Here is a 26,894-nt window from a genome sequence, read left to right as displayed (position 1 = left end):
GTTCATTTCCTGCCCAGCCTCTTTCACTTGTGAGGAGGCAGCTGCCACCTTCCTTTCTCAGCCAAGGTCTCTGTTTTGCATGTGTAACTGCTCCGTCAATATGAGACATGAGTGAAAGGGTGGATATGGCTATGGTGGGTGACAGGAGATGAGGAGAGCACGAGAATAGGAGGTATGCATAGGAGGCTGAGGCCACAAGTCCAAAGCTATGACCAAGGGTAGCAGCTTTCCTGAGCTTGTCTCAATACTGGGGTACCACCACATAGCCCAGGAGGTTTGAGTCCGTGAATACCTGCTGTGTCATGGCAGTAGCCTCAGAGCTCACCCAAAAGGCCTGGGAGTCCATCAGAGGAAGACGCCCATCACAGCAGTACTTGGGGGGGCGGTGTGTGAGAGAGGGAGAGAGAGCAACTAGGAGCAGCACAGTAGAATAGGAGGTCCCTGGGGAGGACGGACGGGAAGGCCCTACTCAATGACCTCCACAGTGTCAGTGCTGAGAAAGCTTTGAGGCTACTCATTGGTAGTGCTGTTCCTGCAGGGGTGGACAGAGTGTGGAGGCTGAGGTGAGGAAATAGGACTGTTCTGTTCCAGGCCTAAGATAGCCCAGGTCCACACCCAAGCAGTGGCTGTTTCACCCTGTCCCTGGCCTGGGTCAGCCACTGGCAAATGGAAAGTGTTTCTTGGAACCCAGAAAGAGGTCTCTGCAGGGCCACACATAGATAGTCCCAGTCTCTGATGGAAGGCCTCCAAGCCACTGTGGCACAACTCAGCCATAACCTGGTTTCACCAACCCAGGCAGTATGAGGAATAGTGAGTGAGGTGCATTCACTTCTGTTTATCAAAATTACATAGGCCAAGGCCAGGTAGGTGTACCTAGGCCAGAACAAGCAGACCTTGACCAGGCAACATACCAGTGCATTGGTGTCACCATGTTGTCTCAACTCAAGTGATACATCACGATCGGGATGGTTTAGGGTGACTGGGATGAGCCACCACACCCTGTTCCAACTTTAACTATTTCTGTTTATAGTCACAGACTTTGGATCCAGTACAAAGTAAAATGAGGTGGGTTTTTTTCCACAAAGTGAAGTTGTTATATCTCAATTGCTTGGGTGTTTTGGGAGTGGTTGTTTAAAAATCCTACCCACTGCTTCAGTTTGCTCTGCTCCAAACTCTAGGAGAGATTAATCCAGTGTCCTTGTTCTGTTTCATTCCATGTGAGCAGCAGAACTGGGCCTTTCTTGTTGAAGATTTGCAAAGGATAGTGGAGACCCTGCTTCAATCACTGGCATTTCAAAAGAATCCTTGAAATGACAAAATGGTTCCTTTGCACTGTCGACGTTCTCATCATCAATGAATATTTATGAACTGCCCACAGTGAGGTGACTTGCCGGCTCTGAACCCAGATAAGAGGAAAGGTTCTTTATTCTGTTGCAAGAGGGGGATTTGGGCAGTAAACTGCATTTCTTTTAACTTCTAAAAGCCTTCTTTTTCCTGGAAAAAAAAAAGCCATTTTATTTTTGCAAATGAAAGAGTAAAACTTTTACTAATGCATAGGATTTCTTCAATTATCGTTTTGGTTTCCAAACACAGCACTTGTTTTCTGAAACCCTCAAATTACCTTATTTCTTTGCACTAAAAATACTTAGTTGAACATTGGTGGAACTCATGACTTGTGGCAACTTGTGAATTCAACAGATGGTTTCATTTTTTCTGACCCATTTTCTCCCCTTTCCTCCACTCCACCCAAGAACAATCATGCAGATACTGTATTGCTACAATGACTCATGGGGAAACCCATGGCTGACCATGTTGCTCCTGATTTTGCTGTGACACACATGGCGAGGAGAGCAGCAGGCTCTCTCCAGCCTCTCACCAGCTCTTAGCCCTGGTGAAAACAGGGCTATTGGCCTGGTCTTCAGGAGCAGGTGGTAGGAACAGCTTGTGAGGTCCTAGATGGCCCCAGGGTCCCTGGGCACTAAATGCCATATTACATACTCTCCAGTGTGGAAAAAGCTCTGGAGCTGTGCCCTTGGCTTTCACCTCTTGTTTGGGACACAGTGAACCCTACTATCTCAACAAAGAGAGCCATTCCCTAGGAGTTAAATGCTTGGCAAGGTTCATTAACTATTTCAGGCCCTTGCAGAAATTTTTAGCCCCAGCAGAAGCTCTCTTAGTGAGGATTGGGTTTCCTTCACCTCAATATTTTCAGAACTTGGCTCACTGCCTGACATACAGTAAATACTCCTTAAGTACACATGAACTGACTTCAATTAATCTCCATGCTCAACAAGTATTTATCGAGTAAGAACTTACTGTTTTGGGTCCCTGGTTCAGACTAGGGATACCAGGAGGTATGAAAGAGTCCAGCTCTGATGGAATCTAGTTAGATAATGAGACCAGGCACAAATGACATTTTTTTTCAATAGAAGTCTTTTATTGCATCATTAAAGTCTGACACTTTGGCATTAAATTCCTGATGGTATTTCTGTAACTGGGTTAACGTAGATCTTTGGTAGCATAGCCAACATACTTTAATTGTTTAAGGAATAACACAGCCTGTAAGACACTAATTTTAAGGTACAAGGAGAGGTCCACCCAGGACATGACATCAGGGGCAGCTTTTCCAAGTTCTGGGAGTTAGGCTGTGCCTTTCAGGAAATGATAATAGCAAAGTATCACTTACCTTCTACCCTGGCCAGGGTCTTATGTACACTGCTAAGTTCTCACAATGATCACAAAAGGGAAATACCATAGTCAACCTATAGTTGAGGAAACTCAGACTCAGAAGAGTGAAGCGATTGTACCTAAGGCCATACTAACACTGAGTAAGGAGAGGCAGACTTCTCATAGAGTCAGTCTAACCGCCACACTCATTCTCCTTCCTACCGCCCCTGCTTCATAAGGCCTTACAACCTTCTAGGAAGCCATAGCCAAGCAGGGAAAAGCCGGTGCCTGTGGGTTCTCCAAGCACAACACTGAATGGGGAGGTAGAAGGAATCTACTTCATCTCAGGACATTGGCACCTTTGCAATCACAAAGGGCAGGCTGGCTTCAGGTGTGGACATCTATGGGATTCTACCAGGCTCTTAAAGAGCTCAAATCTCATCCTGAGGATGATTTACAAAGAGGCTAATGGGCCCAGGCTCAGATATGGAATGATTAAATTAAAATGGGAGTCTGGCAAAACCATGCAGATTGATAGTGGCAAAGTATAAGGACTCAGAAACAAATTAATCTTGGCTCAACCACTAATTAGCTGTGTGAATTCACCATGTCGTGGATTTCCCCTCCCCCCACCATATTGTGTGTGTGTGTGTGTGTGTGTGTGTGTCTGGGGTTTGAACTCAGGGCTTCTTGCTTGCAAAGCAGTTGCCTCAAAGCAGGTGCTCTACCTCTTAGACCTCCAGTTCATTTTGCTGGGGTTGTTTTGGAGATGGGGTCTTGTAAATATTTGCCCTGGGTTGGCCTCAAAACATGATCCTCCTGATCTCAGTTTCCCAAGTAGCTAGGATTACAGGTGTGAGCCACCAGTGCCCGACTCACTTGGGCCTGGTGGTGCTGGCCTATAATTCTAGCACTGTGAAGACAGCAAGACTTTATCTTAAAAATAAAATACAAGCCAAAGGGCTGGGGGTGTGGCTCAAGTGATAGAGCTCTTGCCAGGTGTGCACAAGGCCCTGATTTCAATCCTCAGCACTGCAATGGTAATATATATGGCCAAATGACATCTGACACATGGGGCTTATGTAAAAAGAGGTTGCTGTCTATATTCTGCTGGCAGAATTCAGCAAAGGAATGTACTTTTAGATATACCAAGGATTCAGTAAGGATTAAGGGCCTAAAACGAGGCTTAGGTAGACATATCTAAAGACACTAGCGTTCCTTTGGAAATAGACAAGTCCCTCCTGTGTTCCGAAAAAGCTTGTGGGTCAGCTGGTATGACACTGGAAGAGATTTTTCCATCAGACATAGCCAAACACTGACATCTAGTGGCAACAGTACTTATTACTGACGAGCTGCAAACCAAATGCTCTCTGTAAGGAAAGAACAGTGTGTAGGGAAGATTGTCCTGGACCAAAAGTACAGTTGTTCTGGAAACAGCAGACACAAGAAGCCTTATACATTGCAGTGGGGTTATCTTGATCTTTAAAATCACTTTATCTCAGCTAAAGTCAGTGCTGATGTTCTAAGAGCTAATATCCCCAAGAATGTCTGGTTATACATACACATTTAGAGAAAGTACAGGTGGTCTTTTAAAGTCACCCACAAGATATCTTTAAAATGTTCATGTTAAAAGACACTGGAACTATTTTAAAGGGTTAGCTATTGCTGAATCTAGGATAGTATGAGCAACAAAATGATAGTAATGGATAAGTCAATAAAAATCCATGCTGATATGTCACACACACACACACACACACCCCAGAATAAATGAAGGGAAAACTTCATCACAGTGCAACTGTAACCTAAGTATGGAGGGAATGCTGGAATTAGAAAATATTTTCAGTAATTGGTTTCAGGCAAAAATCACTAGTGGAGTAGCCACTTCAGCCGCAAAGGAGGAGCTGGAGCGGGAGTGACACCAGGCCAGACCCTGTGTGACCGTGCAGTGGCTCTGGGTGACTCACGCCTGTGTAGAGGGCACCAGGCCGCAGGCAGGAGCAACTGAGTCAATTCCCTGGCTAGGAGCTGAAGGGGATGGCATTGGGCCTGGGCTCCCTGTCTCCCTACTCCCTGTCCCCCAGCTCAGCGGGCAGCGAGGAGGAGGATATGGATGCATTTTTGAACAACAGCCTGCACCCCACTCCACCTAAAAGAGAGGACCCAGAAGAGGATTTATCAGAGCAGAGACTCCAAAACTCAAGGAGAAGGAAAAGCCTAAGAAACCCAAAAGCCTAAGGATCCTAAAAACAACGACGAGTATTTGCTCTTATGCTGGCAGCTGGGAGACAGCTCTGGGGGAGGGACCAGAGTTTGTGGAGGAAGAGGTGGCTCTGTGCTCAGAATGTGAAGGCAGCAACTATGCCCCTGGCAAGAAGCAGCAGCTTGGACCTAAGAAAGAGAAGTAGAAAAAATCCAAGTGGAAGGAGGAAGGGGAAAAAGGCTTCACAAACTGTATAGAATGTTAATGGTGAATAAAGTAATAAATTGACCAAGGAAAGTCACTAGTAGATGCTAAAATTAGTAGGGAGAAGTATAATTTAAAAACATTATTTATATGACCTTAAAGTATCACCCCATAGGATACTTACTATGAAAGGAAAAATAGTAGCATTCGTGTTACTCATAGTGATTGGTTAACAGGACAAATCACTATTATGAGCTTAGTATGATGCATTGAGCAGACTTGCTTACTTCTCAACTTGTATTCCTGCCAAAACCACAAAATCCAAATCTAATCATAAGGAAATGTCTGGTGTATGTGAATTAAGATGCGCTTTACAGAACCACTGGTTTACACTCAAGGTCTTGATGTGATAGATATCCCCATTACCTTAATACAATCATTGCCCATTCTATAAGCGCACTGAATGTTACACTGTCCCTCACAAAATGTATAACTGTCAATTAAAAATTAAAAATTTAAATGTCAAGTTATGAAATGAAAGATAGACTGAGGAACAACTAAAGGAAGTATGTGATTCTAAGTTGGATCCTGGACCACAAAATGGGACATTACTGGAAAACTGGCTATAGTTAAAAAGGCAGATTCCAGTATTGATCAAAATGTTAATTTCTTGATTTATATGGATGTGTAAAATGTAACATCCTGTTTTTAGGGAGTATACACTCAAGTCATTACAGGCAAAGGGACATCAACTAACAGCAATTAACTTTCAAACATCAAAAAAGACATGGAAAATGTTAACATTTGGGGGATCTAGGTTAAGGATATAATTATTCTTTGCACACTTTTGCAAACATTTTATAAACATGAAATTATTAAAAAAAAAAAAACAACACTGAGCCATGTGTGGTAGTACAAACCTATAATCCCACTACTCAGGATGCTAAGGCAGGAAGATTGAGAGTTTGAGGCCAGCCTGAGCTACATAGCAAGAACCTATTTCCAAGTTAAAAAAACAAAAAAACAAAAAAACCCCTATCCATAAAAGCAAAACTTACAACTTCAGTTAAGAGGGGCAGATTTAGCTGGGCATCAATGGCTCACACTATAATCCTAGCTACCTGAGAGGCTGAGACCAGGAGGATCGCAGTTTGAGTCTAGCCTGGGCAAATAGTTCGCAAGACCCTATCTCCAAAATAACCACAGTAAAATGGGCTGGAAGTGTGGCTCAAAATGGCAGAGTGCCTGCTTTGCAAGAGTGAAGCTTTGGGTTCAAACCCCAGCTCCTCTAACAGAAAAATTTACTTTCTTTAATACATAGTATTTGGGGTTTTTTGTCTTTTCTTTCAGATATACGTGACATGTTATATTCCTAGTCAACATGGAATTCATTTGTTTCATACATACCTTATATTCTTTGAAGATAATTTTACACATTCTCAAGAGTGTGATTAAAGTCAGTGCACCATATGTAGACCTTGTTTAAACCAACCAATTACAAAAACAAGAGAGAAATCTAGATACTGACCAGGTAATAAGGCATTACTAAAATCTTTCATGTAATTTCATTCCAAGTAATAAGGGTGGAGGTGAAGTAATGAATCTGTACTTTACAAGCAAGGTTGACCATGAATTAATCACTATTTTTGGAGCTGAAATGGGTACTGTGCTGCTTTTTGACTGAAATTTCCCATGATGTGTTTGAAAATGTTTATTTTCTACAAAAATTTTAATATGGAGGTAGAACAGCATAAGGTTATAAATCTCTTGACAAGTGCCTAGAAAACTGATTCAGTCACAGAATGAAACAAAAATTGTAGTATTCTTATCTGGTCTGCAAAGTCTACTCATAAACACTTTTTGCGTAAAAACCTTACCCTGCACACAGGTATATCCCCTCCAACTACTGATCTACTTCAACAACGCTCACCCACAGTTCTACACAAGCAAAGTAAGGCACCTAACAAATAATGCTGACACCATTAAGAATTCAAAATGTGTTAACAGGAGCTCATTTGCATTTGTCCTTCCTGTAAACAATTTTTAGACAGTTCTTCAGAATTACTCAATTTATAGGTCAGCAAGTCATGTGGAGTAGAAACTTCACATGGTATCCACCCCACCCTTGTGCTGTTTTTAAAAACCGTATAGAAACAAGTCTTAATGAACCATTTAGCCTTTCTCAAGTTAGTAAGAGCTAATTCATGCTAGGGGCATGGCTCAAGTTGTAGTCCTTGCCTAGCAACAGGCTAAGTTCAAATCCTAGTGCTGTTTAAAAAAGGAACTGATTTAAGCAGCAAACATTTCTACCTAAATAAATTTTTTGTCTCCCAGTCCCAATGCCCACCATTGGTGAACGTGTTTGTAAGTCCTTGGAATCGTCAGCAGAAATTTTATTTAAGTTTTCAAAAACATCCTTAGTGGCAGTAAATCTTCCTCTGTGGGTGTCACCTTTTTTAAAGCAGCAAATCACTAGGAGCCAAGTTTAGTGGACAAGGTAAGTAATCAATGTATGTTAAAAACACAAAAAGCTAATGGAAAGTGTTCATTGTAAAGTAATGAAACTTCCTGACTTTTAAGGTGTCTAAATTCCAATGTTGGGGAAAAATACCTCTCAATTTAATTGCAAAGATACAGAGGAATTCAGCTTTTACATCACTTCTTTGTGGTTTTACAGGCAGGCTCACCGGAATTCTACTGACCTACATAAAACCGTATCATTAAATATCAGAAATATGAAAGGAAGTTGGAACTTAATAGTTGGGTCCTATTTACTATCATGTGTATTGAAAATTCTGGTGGTTTGTTCAATTAAGTTAAGTAGTACTAACTTAAAATATATTTGGTACCATTTTAAATCAGGTTTTAAATTTTAGTGTTACAATGTACAATTTTTTTTTGGTGTACGGTACTGAGGTTTTAACTAAGGGCCTTAACTCTACCACATGAGCCACTCCACCTTATTTTTGTGATGGGCGTTTACAAGATAGGGACTCACAAACTATTTGCAAAGGGCTGACTTCGAACCTCAATCCTCTTGATCTCTGCCTCCTGAGTAGCTTGGATTACAGGTGTGTGAACCACGAGTGCCCAGCACATTGTAACAATTTTATTGGGAGATTCCCATTTGTTTTTCCTATATAGAGTGAATGCTGTTAAATGGTTACCAATGCAGATTAAAGATTAAGAATTACACTTTAATAAATCCAACTCACCTAACGTTTTAGAAAATCAGTACAGCCAATTTGCTATTAAAATCTTGCCTTTTTAACAACTTATTTAAATAAGATATTTGAAGCAGTTTAGAAAAACAAGATTTGTATTTTATTTCCCTGTAAAAATCTTTACACATGCAGACAAACCAGTGTTAAGAAAGTATTCACCATCATTTAAACAAATAACCACTTAAATAGAACAATGTCTGCAGTTTTTATCTGTATAAAAATAAGATACATTTTTACAGAATTCACGCTCCAGTTCTTATAGCAATAAACAATACACAACTATAATAAAGTACAATTGAACCTGACCATGGTTTTCAATTAGATACTGCTAGGGCATTTTTAATGTGCAAAAAAATTTAACATAGTTCTTTTCAAAAGAAAATGTCCTCAGTGTTTCTAGAGACCTAGACAGTTTAAGAAATCAAATCCTAATCAGTTTGCTTTTAATGTTTTGATTGAGTCCATACATCACACTGTAGACAGGTAATACCAAGAACTGATGCAGGCTCAGAAGAAGAAAGTCAGCGCCTGTGCCTGCCATGTCCTGAGCGACTGCCACCATGGTGCTTGCCTTTATGGGACCTCTCAAAGGAGCGAGATCTTTCACGCCTGTCCCTGTGATGTCCTCTTTCATGCCTGTGTTTCTTGGCGGCATCCGAGTGATCCCGAGACTTGCTCTGAGATCGAGAACGGGATTTTTTCCTTTTATGACCGTGTCTATTTGAACTTTTATTTAAATCATCTCTGGGATGCTTGGCCTTAAGGTGAGGAGAACCATGATTATGATGTCTTCGAGGGCTTTCACTATGACTGCGGGACCTGCTTCTTGATCTCGAGCTGTATGTTCCAGATCGACTCCGCCTATTATTGTAACTTGGGTAATAAAAATTCAAGGTTTATACTGAGTTTCTACAGGGAACAGAGTATGATGGTTGTTGTAAATGACAGGTCATAACTGACATCTTTTCTAATCTCCCCACCCCTGACTTCTCCGACCAAGTCTGTAACGTATTAGGCTAATTTACCGCATGGAGTAATTCGCCATTTGTTACAAAGTGTCCTAGAGCTACCTTTTTTCTGAGTATCTCCCAGATGCTCAAAAGAGCTAGAGTCACAAGGGGCTTACAACCTAATTAATTACAATGGTAACTAGGGAAGATTCTTGGCTTTGGTTATTATTAAGCCATTAATGAAATATTCACATCTAACTGAAACTAATGGAACAATGTTTTCACATTATAAACAGGATTATTGTATACATATACCTTCACAGCACTCTGTGGACAGTCTCTACACTTTATAAAAAAATGGGAAAACAAAACAAATAGAATGCCATTACAATACACCACTACAAAACAAAAAATCTCACATCCAGAACATGGTCCCCAAGCTCATTTCTCATAATTTACACCTTATGTTGAAAGTCTAATCCTGGGGGAGGGGGGAAGGGGGGAGAAATGACCCAAATAAGAAAGTCCAATCCTAAAAGCCAGGCATGGTTGTGCATGCTTGTAATGGCAACACTCAGGAAGCAAAGGTTAATTCTAGCAACTCTGAAAATTAGTCTACACTCCATCTTTTAAAAAACGCAATAATCTTGAACTCCAAATAAGACTGCTTTGCTTAAGGAATCATTTACTTACTGTCTTCTTGGCGTATGTGATCTAGAACGAGATCGTGTTCTTGACCTTGACCGACTTGCACTTCTGCTATTTCTGCTTCTCTTGCTATCCTTTCTCACACTTGAAAAAAAACACGATATTTCAGTTACATGCATAATGTGTTAGGAAGAAAACATAAAACAAAAATTCAAGTATACTCACCCATTGTAAGGGCTTTTGGAAGCCTGCTGTCTATCTTCAGGTTCCTTTTTGACCATCTTCACATTAACAGAGATTGGTGACTTCTCTTCAGCTTTTATTTCTCTTGGTGATGCTTTAAAAAGATACAATAATGATACATTAACCACTGGATTTAATTTAATAGGGCCAAAGTTGTTTGTAAATGTAACCAAAAATACTGTATGCTTCCATTTTTAGCTGATTGTCAGAAGAGAAAACAGTAACTGCTTCTTGACAAGATTTCTAGGCAACTGTTAAATGTTGAAACTTTCCAATAATGACAAACTTTCAATGCCCCCCCATTTCAATTCTGAATGTATCTTACATGGCTTAGAGGCTGGAGAAAATCCACCAAGGGTTGAAAGGGCTGGAGTGCCATCAGGATTTAATCCTTTTGCTTTTAATTTGGCTTCCTGTAAGGCTACTTTTCTTTTTTCTACTTCTTTTTCTAGCAATTCATAGTTAGGCTGTTGAAGGAAAATGAAGTTTATATTTAGCCTCTACAGTTGTTTTAGGTTCCTGAAACTGACAATATTAGCAACAACTTGAGTAAACGCATTACTTTTTTCCTAGTATAAAGCCTAAGGGTCTCTATGCAGATTTCCTGGATCTCCTCTTCTGTGGTACCAAAAAGAAGAAACCAATGGGGACGAGTTGGCAATGGAATCTAAAACAGGAAAACAGAATGGTTTAAATTTATTCTCGTTTTTATTGGAAACACTGAACTAGCTTGGGATTTATTCTACATAACAAAACAGGCTACATACCTGAAGTGCCCTAGCTGCAAGGTAGATGCAAGCACAAGCTATAGTCTCTGGTTGAAAGCGAACAAAAACATTGGTTCGAAGACTGTCATTCATGTAATTCCTGAAAAATATTTCAACTATAAGCTTTGTATATAAACAAACCAATTCTTTTGAAGCTCATATAAAATTGGAGACTCAATCTACTTTATTCTTTTTTCTTCTCTTATCATCACACATTCTCGTATTGTAGCACATAACTTTTTAAAAAACAGCAAAAAATAAGTTAATGCTAAGACCATTCTTCAGTTGTTATATGTGTGATCATTACTATTCAAATAGAATTTACCCTAAATTTTTATTTATTTCTATAAAAAGCAATGTTTTCAAAGTTGAATCTGATATGACTGGTTTGAGAAATAATAAACCACTCCAACAATACTTCAAGCCATTAAATATTGACCATCTCTCCTTTATCCAAAATAAAAAGCAGTGTCAACCAACTTCTTTCAAAAACTCAAAAAAACTGTGATGGGGTAAAAGGCATTTTTAGTAAGAACCCACCAATTTACACTTACATTAAAATTAAGCTACTTCAAAAAATCTAGGGAGGAAAATGAACAATAAATACACATAATGGCCTTGTTTACATACCTTTAAAAAAAAAGCTAAGTATAAATAAAAGCAATCAACTTCAAATAATAAACTAAAAATTATAGTGAACCCTCTCCAACAAGACTACTAATCTAATAAATTTCACAAGTTGTTTAAAAGCTTAAGTTTAAAATTAAATGGGATTATTTCTTTAAAATCCTTACACTCATAAAAACCAAATCTGTTTCATGGAACACATTAATTAAAGTCATGCATTTTGTAAATATAATGAGACTTTTTTAGTATTTACTGAGTTCTAAAGAAACATGGCAGTTATAAAAAAGATATTGTGCTGGAAAAGTCTAACATAAAATTTACTTTAGTCCTGCACTTCAACAGTCTTATGTAAGAGCTGTGAGTGAAACACAATCTCCTTGCTAGACTCCAATCATAAATCTGCACCTCAAAGGTCCAAGTTCAAAAGCATTTAACTAATAGTGACTTCTTTTTTTAAAATGAAGTACTTCTTATAGCATTATTGCCTGCAGTAGTGCAGCAGCAGTACTGCAGTAGTTTAACCCAAACTATGAACTGGTGCCCATTTAAAGTTGTGGGTTAGGCTGGGGGTGTGGCTCAATTGGTGCCGCACTCACCCAGCAAGTGTGAAGCCGAGTTCTAATTCCAGTAACACCAAAAAACAAACCGCAGGTTGTAGCCTGTTTTGGTAGAATTCATGCTATACACACTATAAATAGAAATTTAGTCAAATCCCTAATTTAAAAAACCATTTAATTCATAATGGCTGGACAACAAATCTATCAAAAATGAACTATTCATTTTGATAGTTACAGGTACACGTTAAATACAAAGGCATGTTGAACAGTTACTTCTAGAAGCAAATATACAAATCCTTTTTGACACCCCGACAGAACTAGAAGATGCTGCCAGATGGATATGGACCACTTCAGTGAATCTCGGATGAGAGCTTGCACTGGATTGGCTGGAGAGCAGGGCAGCCAATCAGGCCATCCTGAGGTCATGGGCTGAAGTGCAGAGGGCAGAGTTCTATGACTTACCATCATGGACTACCCTTTAATTAAAGAGTAGAAAAGAGAACAAAGTTAAATTGAGTTCTCCACTAAAAGTAATTAGTCAAGCCAAGAAAACAGGAAGCAGAAATAAGCATTATTCACCTTTTGGTTTTAAAAAAAAAAAAAAAAAAAAAAAAAGCCCCACAACAAACTTATCTCATTATTTCAGAAAGAGAAAATGAAACTTACTTTATTTCTGCTTCTGTTTTCCTGGCTACAAAAGAAATGTAAAAAAACAACTTACCAGGCAGTCTGAACCAGGGTTTGATTACGTTCACATTCTAAGACTTGTAAATACATAACAATGATCTGAAGGACAAGGGGAAAAAAAACTCAATTTAGCATATTAAGTACAAAAGTTAAATGGATAAAGTAACCGAAAACGTATCCAAGTTCTAATTCTTCCATAAATTTCACAGGTAATACAGAACCACCTAAAAAGTACCTGAGATTTAGTTTGTGGATTATTACATAACTAGATCAGTAAACATTGTTTAGAAGTATTTTCCAAAATCATAGGAAAAAAACTGGCCTTTAAGTTTTGTGGCAGACTTCACTATGACATGGGCACTGTGCTAACAAGTAGACTATTTTAGTTTTTCACGATACATACCACATGTCCAAAAATCTTAAGACTATGTTTTTTAAGTTACACAGTGGCTAGCACACATTTTCTCCAACGCCAAGTATGAGTATCACAGTAAGCAAGCAAAAACTAGTAATTCTTCAGTGAAGCTTATTATCTAAAATGTGATGTTCTCATTTTAGAAAAGTGGAAATTGAGGAAGCGACACCTGCTAACGTCAAAGTTAACAGCAAGGCCAAATTTTATCCCAGATAATCCTGACCCATGTAGCCACTGTACTACTGCCTGTATTCATAGTGTGAAAGCCAAGAGGTACTGAGAGAAACCCATGCGCTTTTGAAAGAAACAGTTATCAGTGAGCAGCCACCATACTTCAAACACTTCGCTATTTAAGCAAGCAGCCAAGGACTTTTATACTATGCAATACTCATTTGTCAGAACAAGGTATTTCACCACCTAAGTTTTAGGTGGGAAAGCCAGGCTTTAACCACGCAAGTGTAAAGGGCTTGTTATCTATGATTGCAGTGTTAAGAGTAAAATTCGGACCCAGGCCTCATTCTCATTTTATTGATGTTAACATCCAAAAACTGCATTAAAAGCAATGTACACATTTGTAACATAAACATAATAAAGTTTTAAGAAAAACCCTAATACTTACGAAATATAATTTTTGTACTCTACAACTCACCTTATGGGGATGCTTGACATGAACACAAAATCCCAACTCCTTTAGCACCCTCCTCTCTGCCTTGATAACTTGATTTTTGGTGTTAATGTAGTTCTGATCAAGGATCAGGGGGCTTGGTGTCCTAGTTTGTAAGAAATAAAATCAAAACTGTTTTGCACATCCAAAAATTTTTATTTGTGGCATCTCCATTTTCCCTTCCAACCAACTATTGGCAACAGAAACCAGCTTTTTAAACTCCTGCAAACAAGTTAAAGCATTAATCTTGTGCTGTCCAAGTTATGCTACTTAAACATATACATGTAGACCTACCTTCCTAAAGCTACTACCAACTTTAATGAGGTAAGGGGAGGGGCAAAAAAACAAAACACTCATTTGCTTTAGTTTATCCTTGTCTATGTTTTTTATCTTAGATTTATAAACTTCAGTAGTAACATGATTTATATATCACAAGCTTTATTTAGCTTCCACAGTGACTTTGCAGTGACAAAAACTAATGAGTTCTTGAAAAGATTTATAGTACTAAAGTCTTAAAAGAACGATGATTTTTTTACTCATTTTATAAAGCATCAACTCAGCTAGTTTATGGCCAAAATAAAAAAACTAGGAGAAAACCTCTAAAAAAGTGATCTAGCACAGCTAAACTGAAATTTGGCCTGCTGCAGGCATAGGTAATAATATGCTTTAGTGTACAAAAGCAAGAGACAGAAGACATAAGCAAGGGCCTGAAGAACACGTTAAGTCTCTGCCATACTAAATCTTGGTAGCTTCAAGTTTTAATATATGGAAGGTTATCCACAGCAATGATTCAATACTTTGCAAGCAGCACATAGGAACCATGTTGCCCAAGTGTTTTGGTTTTTACATATGAAAAAGGCCCTATCATTTACAGAAAAGGTCATCTTCCTTGTATCTTACTCTTTTTTATTCTTTGAGCCAAGTCTTGCTTGTAGTCCAGCCTGGCTTGTAACTCATGATACTCCCAACTTTTTTGCTTCAGGAGTGCTAGGATTACAGCCGTGTGCCAGCTTGTCTTACAATTTAAGCAGGTTTTTGGTGAGGAAATGTTAAGGAACATGCTTTCATTTTTTAAAAGTCTCTGAAATTTATCATGCTCCTTGATTTATTATTAGATTTAACAAAAAGTACATTTTCATTAAGACACTGATTATATGTTAAGTATAATGAGTAGAACATTTAGGTATTTTCCCATATTCAATTCATTTCCAGCTAAAAGATTTAAAGTGTTTTTACTCTGGGCAGAACACATCTATTAAGTATTTATTCTGAATATTTATGCCAATGCACACCTGATGCAGAAAAAAATGTAATCTTATTTTTTAAAAAACAAAAAATCTGCTTACATACTTTCACTTGAAGGTTGAAAAACAATCTGAAATGAGCTACATTAACTACCCCTCTGGTAACATGGTATCAGAGCACAAAATCAGCTAACGTGTTTTTTTTCTTTATTCTCTCACTTAAAATTTTAGAACTGGAATGCTTACTAGACCATTGCTAACTATTCTATATAATTTTATCAACTTAATCAAAAGCTGGCAGAGTTGACAGGATGAAAAACAGCAAAATCTATTACTTAAAATTTCAATTCCTATTACAAAAGGAAAACTGCCACGAACTGGGGTGATGGGCTGTTTTGTAACAGCAATATAATGATGAAGCCACTTATGAGGCAGTAGGCTCTTTGGAAAAAAAAAAAGCAAACTTAAATGAGGGCAACAAACATTCTTAATGTTTATGATTCTTCAGGTTTTATCATTACAGGAAATTTGGAGAAGAAAAAAAATCCACTTCAGACTCTAAGTGATGACTGGTTATCTGCTGGATCTCCTTCAACTAGTATTATGAGGAGATAAAATAGCTCCAGTGCTATACCATTTATCTCTTAATCCCTGCAATCCAAACAATAAACTGCACTATTAAAACCCCTATAAAAACATAACCATGAAAAGTCCTGCCTCATTCTTTTCCATCTGTTGTTCAAAATGCCTACACCTCTTATTAAAAACCTGCTCCAACAGCAGCCTTCAAATGGTAATAAATATTCATTTGTTCACCTAAACACTTGTTAGAATTACAGTTACTATCTGTCCCCAAAATCAGGTTTCATCACTATGTAACTCTGCTTAAACTATTTTCCATCTATTCTGCCATAATCATTATTTTTCTTTTTTTTGTGTGTCGAATTCTCAATGACTTCAAAATAAATTGAGGTGAACTGGGGGATGTAGCTCTAGTGGTAGAGCGAAGTATAAGGCCCTGAGTTCAAGCCCCAGTACTACAAAACAACAACAAAAGGTAGAAAAAAACAAAGCTTACTCTGTTACTGTAACTCAATTACATACTTAGTCCTATTAACCTATAGTGTTCAAATTAACCCTTATGGATGTAATCTGATGCCTCCATTTTGTTCAGAACTGATTTTACCACAAATCAAGTAGGCTCATAAAACCCCACAAAACTTACTATCCTCCAGAAATTATTTTGTACCAGAAACAAAAAATCTTTCAGTGAGTAGTAAGCAAAGATTTCAGAAAAGGATTTAAGCAAGAGCATTATGTAACAAAGTATCAATTAGTATTTTTTGTAACACATTTAGGCTTGCTACAATTTCCTTCTTTATCAGGTAAAGTCCCTTGTCAACAGAAGTCTTAAGATCTTAAAATCTTTTCAGAAAAACAGAAGTCTTCACCTACTAAGATAAATTCAGGAATTATTAACTCTCAAACTACTAAATTTCACCTCCTCTGCTGGAGGTTTCTGTTATCTGATTTTTCTGACTTATCCAAGAATGATTTCGAAATTTTGGTCTTTGGTCACTAAAAATCTCTCTGCTAGCTACTTTTCTTTAGCACGACTGAAATATAACTCAACAATAAAAAAATTCAGGACGAAGAGGTCTAAATTTGGTTAGTTTCACTCATGCGTTACAAACATGGACTCTGGAACTCATTCTTTTAAGAGACTAATCATACTAAAACCAGATGAATATATAAACAGGCAGACTGCTACTTAATAGACAGAAATGAACAAGGCCTACTTTGAAGGAAGTAGGAACAGTCTTTCTTTACATGTTGAGAACAAACTTGTGGAGCCAGGCAAGTAAGAGTGCAGATGTACTAAATGACAATTAGTGAGCCTTCCAACTCAATATCTATTCCACAACATAGTCACCAATAAGAATGATGAAAACAGTCTTCAAAAATGTCTTCTCTTACAAGAGTGTTAACATGGGCTCCTTAAAACTACAAGAAACCCTTAATTTACTGGAAATATGCTACATACTGACAGAAACTTGTATTTGGAAATAAATGAGCAGTCTTCCTTTTAAATTCAGGCACTTATTCTCAACTTTTAAGACTAGTATTAAACTACAAAAAATTGTTGGGGATAGGCCAAATACCCCAAGTTGAAGACTAGGTATTAGTACTTTGCTTATAAAAGCTCCACTGATGATTTTACTGTGTAGACACAAGACTGAAAAACAATAACCCAAAGGCTATAAGTGGTATCTCCCCTATAGTTGTCAAGGTCACACAATAAAATTATGGACAAACTGGACTAACACAAACAGCATTAAAACAAACTCTTATGTTGCACCTAACCAATATGTAATACAGTTAGTACTTTCTAATACAGCCTATGCAAAAGTACTGACCTATTGGTCTAATAACTTGGACAGCAAAGACAAAAGCTTGTAACAAGAAACAGGAGTTTTTCTAAATGGTTCACCAGTGGCCAACCTGTTAGTCCCCGATTCCAGTGACCTATTCTCAGAGCACTGGCTTCTCCTTGGGGATTCGATACGTCACTCACTGTTGCCATGACGACAGCTTCATCTCTATGTACCACTCCACATCACCCAGGCTTTGGTAAATGTAGCTGGTCGCTGTATAGTCGGTTGCAAGGGAAAAAAGAGTTGAAGTTAATAACATATACAAGTTACGTGTTTGAGTAAACTTGTAATATGCATAGAAACACTTTTATATCCTGCTTTTAAAAAAGGGGGCTTCCATGCAATTACTCCCTTTTAAAAATTTCATGCTATAATCAAGACTTCTAAGGTTGAAACGATCAATTTCTCTGTAGTAACCAAAAAATGCAGTTACATCCGACACAACAGTTAGATGGGATTATTTTAAATTCCAAGGTTTTCATAGTTAAGCTCCTATTCTGACATTAAGGAAGAAAACTTTCAGGAAAACTTCAAAAGAGACAATCACATGATTATATAGTAGCTGGCTCAATGATTCATCTACCACCAGAAAACATCCTTTAAGCAAACATAAACCTTGTATTGTTCTGTGTGGTTTCATTTTAAAACACCCTGAAGAAATCAGCCACATAGCAAATGTAAGCTCAGACCATACTAAACACCAGTTTGAAGTCTTTCCATTTCCCAAGGATTTCTCACCAAGGAACTAAAGATAGTTTACAATGAAATTTAAAGATGACTATTCCTGGACACAAGGTGACCAAAAAAAGATGAGGGAAAATGAATGTAAGAAAACTGAAAAATTGCTACAAAGTTTATCTGTGTGGCAATGTTTCAGACTTTTTCACTAGACTATTTTAAAGTTACTTTAATATTTGCTTGTCTACATAGCTCCACTGCTAACTCGGATTCTGCCAGTAAAACTACTTTCGTATGATAGTGATTGACACTAACCAAAACTCAGTCCCCCAAACAACATACAATCCTCTTATAACTAACTTCCTTTAAACTCATTACAATTCCTTAAAAAAAAAGAGGACACCAAAGCTACTCTACACCACAAATATCCTTCTGCAGCATGTACTTCTTAGAAGCCACCTGTAGAAACAGGAAGCCCTGCAACACACTTTGGTACCACCTCAGATGAATACAGGTCCACATAAAGTTACCAGGTTACCACAACACCTAGAAGATGATACTATTTCAGACTTTAAAAAAAAAAAACAAAAAAACCAAGAGCCAGTAAATGGGCTGTCTCTACATTCGACTCAATCTTAGGAGTCATTTTTTCTAACACACTCACTGAGACTGTTTCTGACCAAAAACAAAATACCTGTTTAATCCCTTTGACTTCAAACTTCAAACTTTACCATCCTGTAGTCCTTTCAGATCCGGTATTATGCGTTATATCGGAGTTCAATGTTGAGAAGTACTCTAACAAAAGCCAACCTCAATTGATAAAGAATTAACTGGGACTTCAAGGAGAAAAACAATCTACACAGAACTTTCCACAATGTTAACTTGAACTACACAGTGCTTAAATATCCAGCCTTCAGTCTTCCAAAGGGAGGAGAGAGTAAAACTTACAGAATACACTCACACTTGAGCCCAACGTATTCCCTTTCTTGTTTAATTTAAGCCAATGGACTGGCTTCACAGCTCTGTTAGGATTGTCCATAAATGCAACTGCCTCTACAAACTAGATAGCTGGTTAATTGGGGTTTTTTCAAATTAATTTAAGCATCAGTGTTCCTATGTGAATTTTAACATCTAGTCAGTTTTCTTTTGCATCCGTACTGACTCCAGACAAAAGATGTTTGACTTGATGTTTGTTGCACAGTACAGCATAGCAAAAGATGCTATGTTTAATAACGCCATTCTTACCTTTTTCCTCTTAACTGGCGGAGGTGATGAAACACATTAATCACATCTCTTATTCTTCTAGGTGCTTCTTCAATTTTTGATGCAAGATTAATACATGCCATGGCAACGATCTGGAACAATCCACAGCGAACAAAAGTTATTGTTGTAACTACCGAACCATGAAGTAAACTTAAGAAAAACTACTCCTCTTTAAAGTCTAACGCATTTATTCTCCATCCGGAAACTTTCAGAGAGAGAACTCACAGTTCTAAATCCCAGGCTTACCAGCCTCGCTAGTACTATACTCTATTGCTAACTCCACTTCAGTTTGGACCGAATCGATCTAAGTCTCCCAGTTGAGCAGTAGATGGCAAACCCTAATTCGTCATCAAGAGGGCACGTGGGCCCCGGACCCATGTTCTGGTTTCTGAAACACAGTCTCTGGGTGCCCGCTTCTCGGCGAGCGAGAACGAAGTACAAAGGCCAAACTAACCCCTCCCTGGCTGGGCAGCTGGCTACTAACACAGTCCCCTCCTCCTCCCGTTTCCGATGAAGAAATCCCTTCCCGCTCGCCGTCCGCCCCCGCAGGGCTCACCTCGAAACTGTGCTTGACGAAAGACTTGGAGTAGAAAAACCGATGAAACAGCACCTGCCCCGTTGCCATCGCCACCTGCAGACAAGAGAGGAGAACGGAAGCGCAGGGGTCAGGCGGGCCCGCACCAGGCGCCGCCGCCATTTTGTGCCACCGCTCGTTCCCTACCCCGCCCGCCGCCGCGCCCTGCCCGCCGCCCGGTCCTCCCGCGCCCGGCTCTCCCGGTCCTCCCCGGAGAGCCCAGGGCCCCGGCCGGCGGCCCGCGATGCACGGAGGAGGCCTCGGGGAGGCGAGGCGAGGCCCGCTGGCCGGCCCGGGACCGGAGCACTGACCTGCGGGAGCCGGAGGAGGATGCCGGCGGCCTGGATGAGCTCGCAGCCCAGGATGCGCAAGTCCGTCTCGCTGGGCAGGTCGAGCCCGTCCTGCATGGACGGGGTGGGCGAGAGCCTCTCCTCCGGAATCAGAGAGTGGTCGATGGTGAGCGAAACTTCCGAATACAAGCGGTCGCCGATCAGGATCCCTCCTGTCGTGGTCGTCGTTGTGGTCGTCGTGCCGGAGCTGGAGCCGCCCGCACTCGGGGCGGCCGACGAGGAGGCGGCGGCAGCGGTCGAAGTCGGGTGAGGCCCGGACGCCATAGTCTTAGCGAGCTGCACGCACGCCCGACGCAGCCGGAACCCGAAACGAGACTAACCAGAGTCCTCGGCGCGACGGATATTCCCGTGACCGCCGGATCTGGGCCGCTTCACGCCGCGTGAGCTTCCGCCCTGACGTCACCACGCCGGCCCGGCGCGCGCCAACTAGTCCCTCCGGGCAGCGCTCCCGTCCGCGATGATCCTTTAGACATCCCCGCCTGGCCCGCTTGCTGGATCCTCTGTGGGGTGCCGGGAGGTCAGGGGGCCGGGTCCAGCCGAGACCGGGCGATGCCGCCGTAAGGCCATAGAGATCGTTGCAGAGACACCTTATCCCCAACACAGAGGTGGCAAATTTTACTATCTTCCCTGTGCAATTTCAGTAATGTGGTTAAAATCCGCGTCGGTCGGCGCCATTTCCGCCCCCTCCTCCCGCCAACTGCATTTAGGTCGCTGGTCTGCGTGTGGCAAGGGGCGCTGCAGGCCACCTCCGTCCCGCATTGGGAGTCTGGGAATGTCAACTCTTGTGTACAGCGAACTTGTTACTTAAGTGACCCGCGAGGAATCTGGAGAGGGATGCTTTACAGTAATTTTAGAAAATAGGCGAAGTACAGGAAATCTGTTAAGAATAGTTTCAAAAAGAGTGAAGAGGGATAAGAAACTCTTTAAGAGGGGTGAAATTGATCAAAGTGTATTATATGCCTGTATGGAAATACCCCTTGTACAATTAATAAATGTTAATAAAGAAGCATGTGGCTCCCGTGGTGTGGAAGTAGGGCCAAGGCACAATAATGACTGGAGGGCTTGGAAACGTGCCAGCCAGTGACAGCGCCACCGCTCTAGGTAATCCGGAGAATCCCTAGTTCCAAAAATAATTTAGGGCGAGGACTTTGCAGAGATAATTTGATTATGCTGGGGAGGGTGTATTCACATGTGGTTGTGGGAAAAATTAGTCGCATGTTTTTTTGTTTGTTTCCTCTGATGATAGCTAACAATTCCCAAAATTTCTTCAAATTTGAGGTAAAAACAATTATACTGACTGAAACTATTAGAATCTACAACTGGAGAGAAAAGAATACATCCTGGATTTACTCCACCAGTCTTTGTATCCCGTGCTTGGTCCTCTGAGACACTGTCCATGGATGAGAAACCTCCTCACCTTTCTATCACACAGCTCGGGATTGTCGTGTTTTAAAGCTTCATCTGCCTGACTATCAAAAATGCATTTGTTATTGATTGTTGGTGGAGTCTGTGAAGGTCCCCTTTTAAAGTTAGGGGCCTGCCACCCAAGGTTTTGTCCCAGGTTGGTCCTTGACTTTGATCACGAAATAAGAATTTCCAGACAAAGGTAAGAAAATTTGGCAGCTTTATTGATTGAGCAAGCAAGCAGAAAGCAAAGGTCTGCTCTAATAGGTAAGATGTGGGTGGGTGTTCAGGGAGACACACTGAGCTGGCTTGATATCAGTGTTCTGATAAAAATTTACCTGCTTTCCCCAAATCTTGGACTTTGAACCTCCAAAACTGTGAGCTGAATAAACTTCTCTTTATTTCCGTCCCCGCCCACCCCCGCCCTTTTTTTTTTGCCTTAGTACAAGTGCTCCCCTTCGTTCTGGTCACCTAGTACACTCAAATCATTCTTGCTGTTACACTTTTTCATGAGTTGACCTTGAGGCATCAAGATATCAAGGCTGTTCTGTTGATTAAATTAGGGTCATTATGATATGCCTTTAAAAACAAAGGGATATGTTTTTCCAGATGCTCCCTCAAGACAGGTGTCCAACTTGAATTTTTTCCTTCTTTGCAAACAGCCTGTACCAAAAGGAGTCCTTTCCCAAATGTTTTTCCCCACAATAGGTTTCCTTAAGATATACTTGCTCAGTTTCCACAGTGTGGTAATCATTTGAGCAAGGGGAGCAAAGTCAGAGAGAAAGAGGCTTTTCTGTCTTTGTTCCCCTAAATGTTACTGTATAGTAAGGGAGTATAAAGCTCAAAGCAAAGAAAACAGGCCAGTATGCTTTTAATAGAACTCATGAATACAATGTATCTCTGAAATCCTGGCTCCTGTTTCCCACACCTCATTTTCCCTGATCTATCCTGCCTCACTTTGAAACTTGGATCTCTTATAGAGCAAAGAGAATTTGGATACATTTTAACATTTTCCAAAGATGTCTGTAAAGCAAAACATTCAAAAACCTCTTCTTTTTTTTTTTTTAAAGTATTAAATCAAGGGTGGTTTCCTATGCCTGGCCTGTAATCCCAGCACTAGGGAGGCTGAGAGAGTTGGATCCCAAGTTTGAGGCCAGGCTGAGCTACGGCTACATAGAACCTGTCTCCAAAAAAAAAAAAAGCATCTGGGACTGTAGCCCAGTGGTAGAACGCATGTGGCCCTGGGTTCAATTCCTGACATCAAAATTAACTAACTAAAAGGTATTACAGTAACCTTGGTGAAACCTCTCTCAGTTGTTCTGAAGCTACACTGCACATTAGGATCTCCTGAGGAGCTTGTAATACATACTGATGCCAGAATCTTGCCCACAGCGGCTGATGTCATTGATTTAGGGTGGGCCCTGCCAGTGTTCAGTTTTGCCTATCCTCTAATGATAGGAATGTTCAGTCGAGAAAATGCTTTCGTGATGGCTACAGCATTTCATCTCTCTTGATGGGACCTCCACTTTCAGGGACTCTTTCCTCCCTCCCTAGTGTTCAGGACAGATTTAAAATACAGGGCTGGGCATATTGGCTCCTGCTTGTAATCCTAGCTTGGGAGGCTGAAATCAGAAGGACAGCAATTTGAGGCCAGCCCAGACAACCAGAAAGTGCCTGCTTTGCAAGTGTGAGGCCGTGAGTTCAAACCCCAATCCCACCAAAACATACACACACATTCACTTTTAGAGTATCCTCAGATTTTTAAAAAACTATTTCATGATGTACCAATTTCCTGATTCTTATCACTGGGGAAAGTTGATGACTGGTAGGTGAGAATGCTGTTATTTTTGCAACTTTTTATAGTAGTGTGATAGGATCTCACTATTATAGTTGAGGCTGGTTTCAAACCCAGGGAGGCTTTTTGCATCTTCTTAGTCTTATTATTTATTTCTTCTTTGATGGGATTGGAGTTTGAACTCAGGGCTTCACACTTGCAAAGCAGGGCTTTACCTTTTGAGCCACACCTCCAGCCCTTTAGTCTTATTTATTCCTTTATTTATTTTTTGTGGTTCTGGGGTTTGAACTCAGGGCCTTCACCTTGAGCCACTCCACCAGCCCTATTTTTGTGATGGTTTTTTTTTCTCTTGAACTGTTTGCCCAGGCTGACCTTGAACAGTGATCCTCCTGATTTCTGCCTCCTGAGTAGCGTAGCTAGGATTACAGATGTGAGCCACGGGCACCTGGCCCCTTAGTCTTATTTTAAAGTGAAAAGTAAAAACATATACCCTAATTGATGATTAATTGATAATTATTCACTGAAACATTGGACTTAAGTGAAATCATCACCTATATTTGCAATGACTTTAGTGTAATATAGTTAACTTACTTTTAAGAATTTTTTTTTTTTTTTTGAGACAGGGTCTTCCTGTATAGCCCAGGCCAGGCTGACCTCAAACTTAAATTCTTCCTGCCTCAGCTTTTGGAGTCCTAGGATTACAGATTTCCATCACCATGCCCAATTTTTAAGACAATTTACTAATGGAAATTTTCTTCCCACAGAGTCATCATGCCATTGTGACATCGTCATATATTTTAGAGTATTGTTATTCTCTGGGCCCAAGATTGTGTCAGTCAGCTGTTGCTTTGACAAAATACTTGAGAAAACAATTTAAAAGGAGGAAAGTTTGATTTTTGGCTCATGGCCTCAGAGACTTCAGTCCATGGTTATATCACTCTGGGCCTGTGGTCAGGTGGAGGGCATGGCAGAGAAAGCCACTTACCTCATGACAGCATGCAAGCAAAAAGAGAGAAAGAAAGGATCTAGGAACAAGATTTGCTTCAAAGCTTCCTTCAACCAGGCCCCACCTCTTACTAATTTATTCAGCTGGAAACTCATCAATGAATTAATCTACTGATGAGTTTAGCACCCTCATGATCCAGTTAGGTTTAAGTAGTGCCACTTGCTGGGGACAAACAAGGCCTTCAGTGCAGGAGCCTGTGGGGGACATTCAAATTTAAACCATTATGGTGATTAATCCAAAGAAGGTTCACAAGCATAGGAGGAGGCCCCAAGGGTGGGGGTGGGAAGGAGTGTTACTTGCTCTTCTGGTTTACTTCTCCACTTTTGATCTTTTCCTAGTGGACTTCTCTGCAACCTACCTCCTTCATCTGGTAGTCATTTCTAGTAGATCAGAACCAGCAGAGAACCACAACTTCCTACCAATTTTCCACTCCCTGTAAGTGAACCTCTCATTATATCCAAAAGATGTGACTGTTTTCACTGTTCCTCCCTCCTGCTTCAACAAAGGTGGAAGAGAGGACTCAACATTTTATATGCCCATTTGCTCATTATTATCTTGTCAGACTGTGGTGTTACTTTAAATTTTAATTTCATTTTAAAAAATCCATGACTAATCCAGAGGATGGAAGGCAATGGGGCTAGCAGCCGTCATTCACAAGATTGTCTTAAGGATGAGGATTAAAAAAAATTACGACTGTCCTTCCCAGGGTCAAATTGAAGATAAATCATAGTTTGAGAAAATTGTTATGTTTTTTTTAAATAAATTTTTATTAGGATATATTCATTATGGGGGGTTCACAGTGACAATTCTGATTAGGCTTATATTGTACATTGGTTAGATCACCCCCATCCTCTTTCCCCTCAGCCCGCTCCCTGCTCCACTTAAAGCAAATGCAAGAGGTTTCTTTGTTTATTTCATATAAGTATATGAAGTCCATCAACCATATTGTTACGTTGCTTTGAAGTTATTTGGGAGAAAGTTGTTTTTACACATTACTTCTTATTTCTAAGACAGCAGCACTACAATGTGGAAAGACTAAGTCTTATTTATAGTTATAAAGGATTCAGAGTATTGAGTGAAGCACACATTTTATTCATGGAAATCATTAGTAATTAATACAGGCAAGAAAGGCTGTTGCAGGGTAAATGAATGAGTTCTTTGTCACTGTGAGTAAAAGTGGAATAAGTTTCTAATTATATATATTTTATGTTCTTTTTCTACTACCAGAGATCCTGGTAGTAGACCCGAGTTCAGACATATCTAAAAGGAAATCCAATGATAAGTAAAGTTACATTTTTTACTATTTTAAGACAGCAGTTCAGAGATCTGAAGAGACAAATGGCTTTCCTAGCATCATATTCTTGATGCTTAAATTGTTCTCATTCCATTAGTCTCTGCAGCCTCTCTGGGGAGTATTCTTTTCATTATTTAAGCTTCTCATTTTTAAATCCTAAAATCAAGTTGGCATCATTCCATTAATTCCTTTGGCAATCAGTTGTCCACTATAGACCACAGGAATTTAATAACACACCACAAAAATTTAGCCTAAGAGCAAATGAACTATAAGTCCTAACCTAAAAAGAGCTACCCTCTCATTAGGCAGAATGGATCATACAGAGACAAATGTGACCAATAAATGCAAAAAGCAGGCAGAGGATACACCAAGATTGATGTCATCAATCAGGGAGAACTTAAATTCTTAAGTTGCTAAGGAGTGTGGCTCAAATGGTAGCGCACCAGCCTAGCAAGCATGAGGCACCCGAGTTCAAACCCCGACACCTCAAAAAGTTGCTAATCAAAGTTCTATGACAGCAGAAGCCACAGAGCACCTGATTTTACACGTGAACTATTCATATAGTTAAATGACTTTTTCATGTAATCCTGTGGTAGGTATATGACAACACACACTCTGGTCTGTTTGTTCTCTCATTAGAAATATAGTCATTCTGCAAATGACTTATTTAATACTTAAGAATCTACCTGTCTATCTATCTATCTATCTATCTATCTATCCACATATAGATTTGCTTGACAAATCTCTTAGTATCACTAGCTTAGGTAGTCTGCTGCTGTACTAAGAATCAGTTCTTTGGGCAACCTTTTTTTTTTTTTTGCTGCACTGGAATTTGAACTCAGGATTTTGCATTTGCTAGGTAGGTGTTCTACCAGTTGAGTCATACCTTCATTCCTTTATTCTCTGGTTATATGGGGGATAGGGTCATTCCGCCAAGCCAACATGGATCATAATCTTCCCATTTTAGCCCTCCACATCGTTAGGATGACAGGTATACA

General features: G+C 39.9%; 1 protein-coding gene and 1 long non-coding RNA gene across 5 annotated transcripts in view; one reads left to right on the top strand and one right to left on the bottom strand.

Moving 5' to 3' along the window:
• The window catches only part of LOC141423306 (uncharacterized), a 49,664-nt gene extending 44,958 nt beyond the window's left edge, over nucleotides 1-4,706 (top strand). Inside the window, exon 3 of the long non-coding RNA XR_012448061.1 lies at nucleotides 1,226-4,706. This is a non-coding gene — a long non-coding RNA (uncharacterized lncRNA). The remainder of the gene's footprint in view (nucleotides 1-1,225) is intronic.
• Nucleotides 4,707-8,372: 3,666 nt separating this feature from the next.
• Nucleotides 8,373-20,765, bottom strand: Ccnl1 (cyclin L1). 4 transcript variants are annotated; one of them, XM_020155645.2, is made up of 11 exons: nucleotides 20,359-20,745; nucleotides 20,030-20,104; nucleotides 19,456-19,565; nucleotides 13,839-13,959; nucleotides 12,809-12,873; nucleotides 10,904-11,003; nucleotides 10,699-10,803; nucleotides 10,462-10,603; nucleotides 10,119-10,230; nucleotides 9,939-10,037; nucleotides 8,373-9,168 (listed from the first exon to the last, which is right to left on the bottom strand). In XM_020155645.2, exons 1-11 carry the CDS (start codon nucleotides 20,659-20,661, stop codon nucleotides 8,817-8,819), a joined length of 1,584 nt encoding a protein of 527 aa, XP_020011234.1. In that variant the 5' UTR covers nucleotides 20,662-20,745; the 3' UTR covers nucleotides 8,373-8,816. The 4 variants fall into 4 exon arrangements, with proteins under 4 accessions (XP_020011234.1, XP_073930018.1, XP_073930017.1 ...); XM_074073917.1 differs by lacking the exons at nucleotides 20,030-20,104; nucleotides 20,359-20,745 and adding an exon at nucleotides 17,673-17,745; XM_074073916.1 differs by lacking the exons at nucleotides 19,456-19,565; nucleotides 20,030-20,104; nucleotides 20,359-20,745 and adding an exon at nucleotides 17,673-19,449.
• Nucleotides 20,766-26,894: the final 6,129 nt, after the last annotated feature.

Source organism: Castor canadensis, chromosome 5, assembly GCF_047511655.1.
Source record: "Castor canadensis chromosome 5, mCasCan1.hap1v2, whole genome shotgun sequence".
Taxonomy (NCBI): Eukaryota; Metazoa; Chordata; class Mammalia; order Rodentia; family Castoridae; genus Castor; species Castor canadensis.
This window is presented reverse-complemented; position numbering and strand designations above follow the sequence as displayed.

Coding starts and splice junctions, on each gene's coding strand:
- Ccnl1 (XM_020155645.2), bottom strand. CDS start 20,661: ATGGCGTCCGGGCCTCACCCGACTTCGACCGCTGCCGCCGCCTCCTCG. Junction 13,960..19,455: donor CGCCAGTTAAGAGGAAAAAG/GTAAGAATGGCG, acceptor CTTACAAACTAG/GACACCAAGCCCCCTGATCC. Junction 12,874..13,838: donor ATGTCAAGCATCCCCATAAG/GTGAGTTGTAGA, acceptor CTTGTCCTTCAG/ATCATTGTTATGTATTTACA.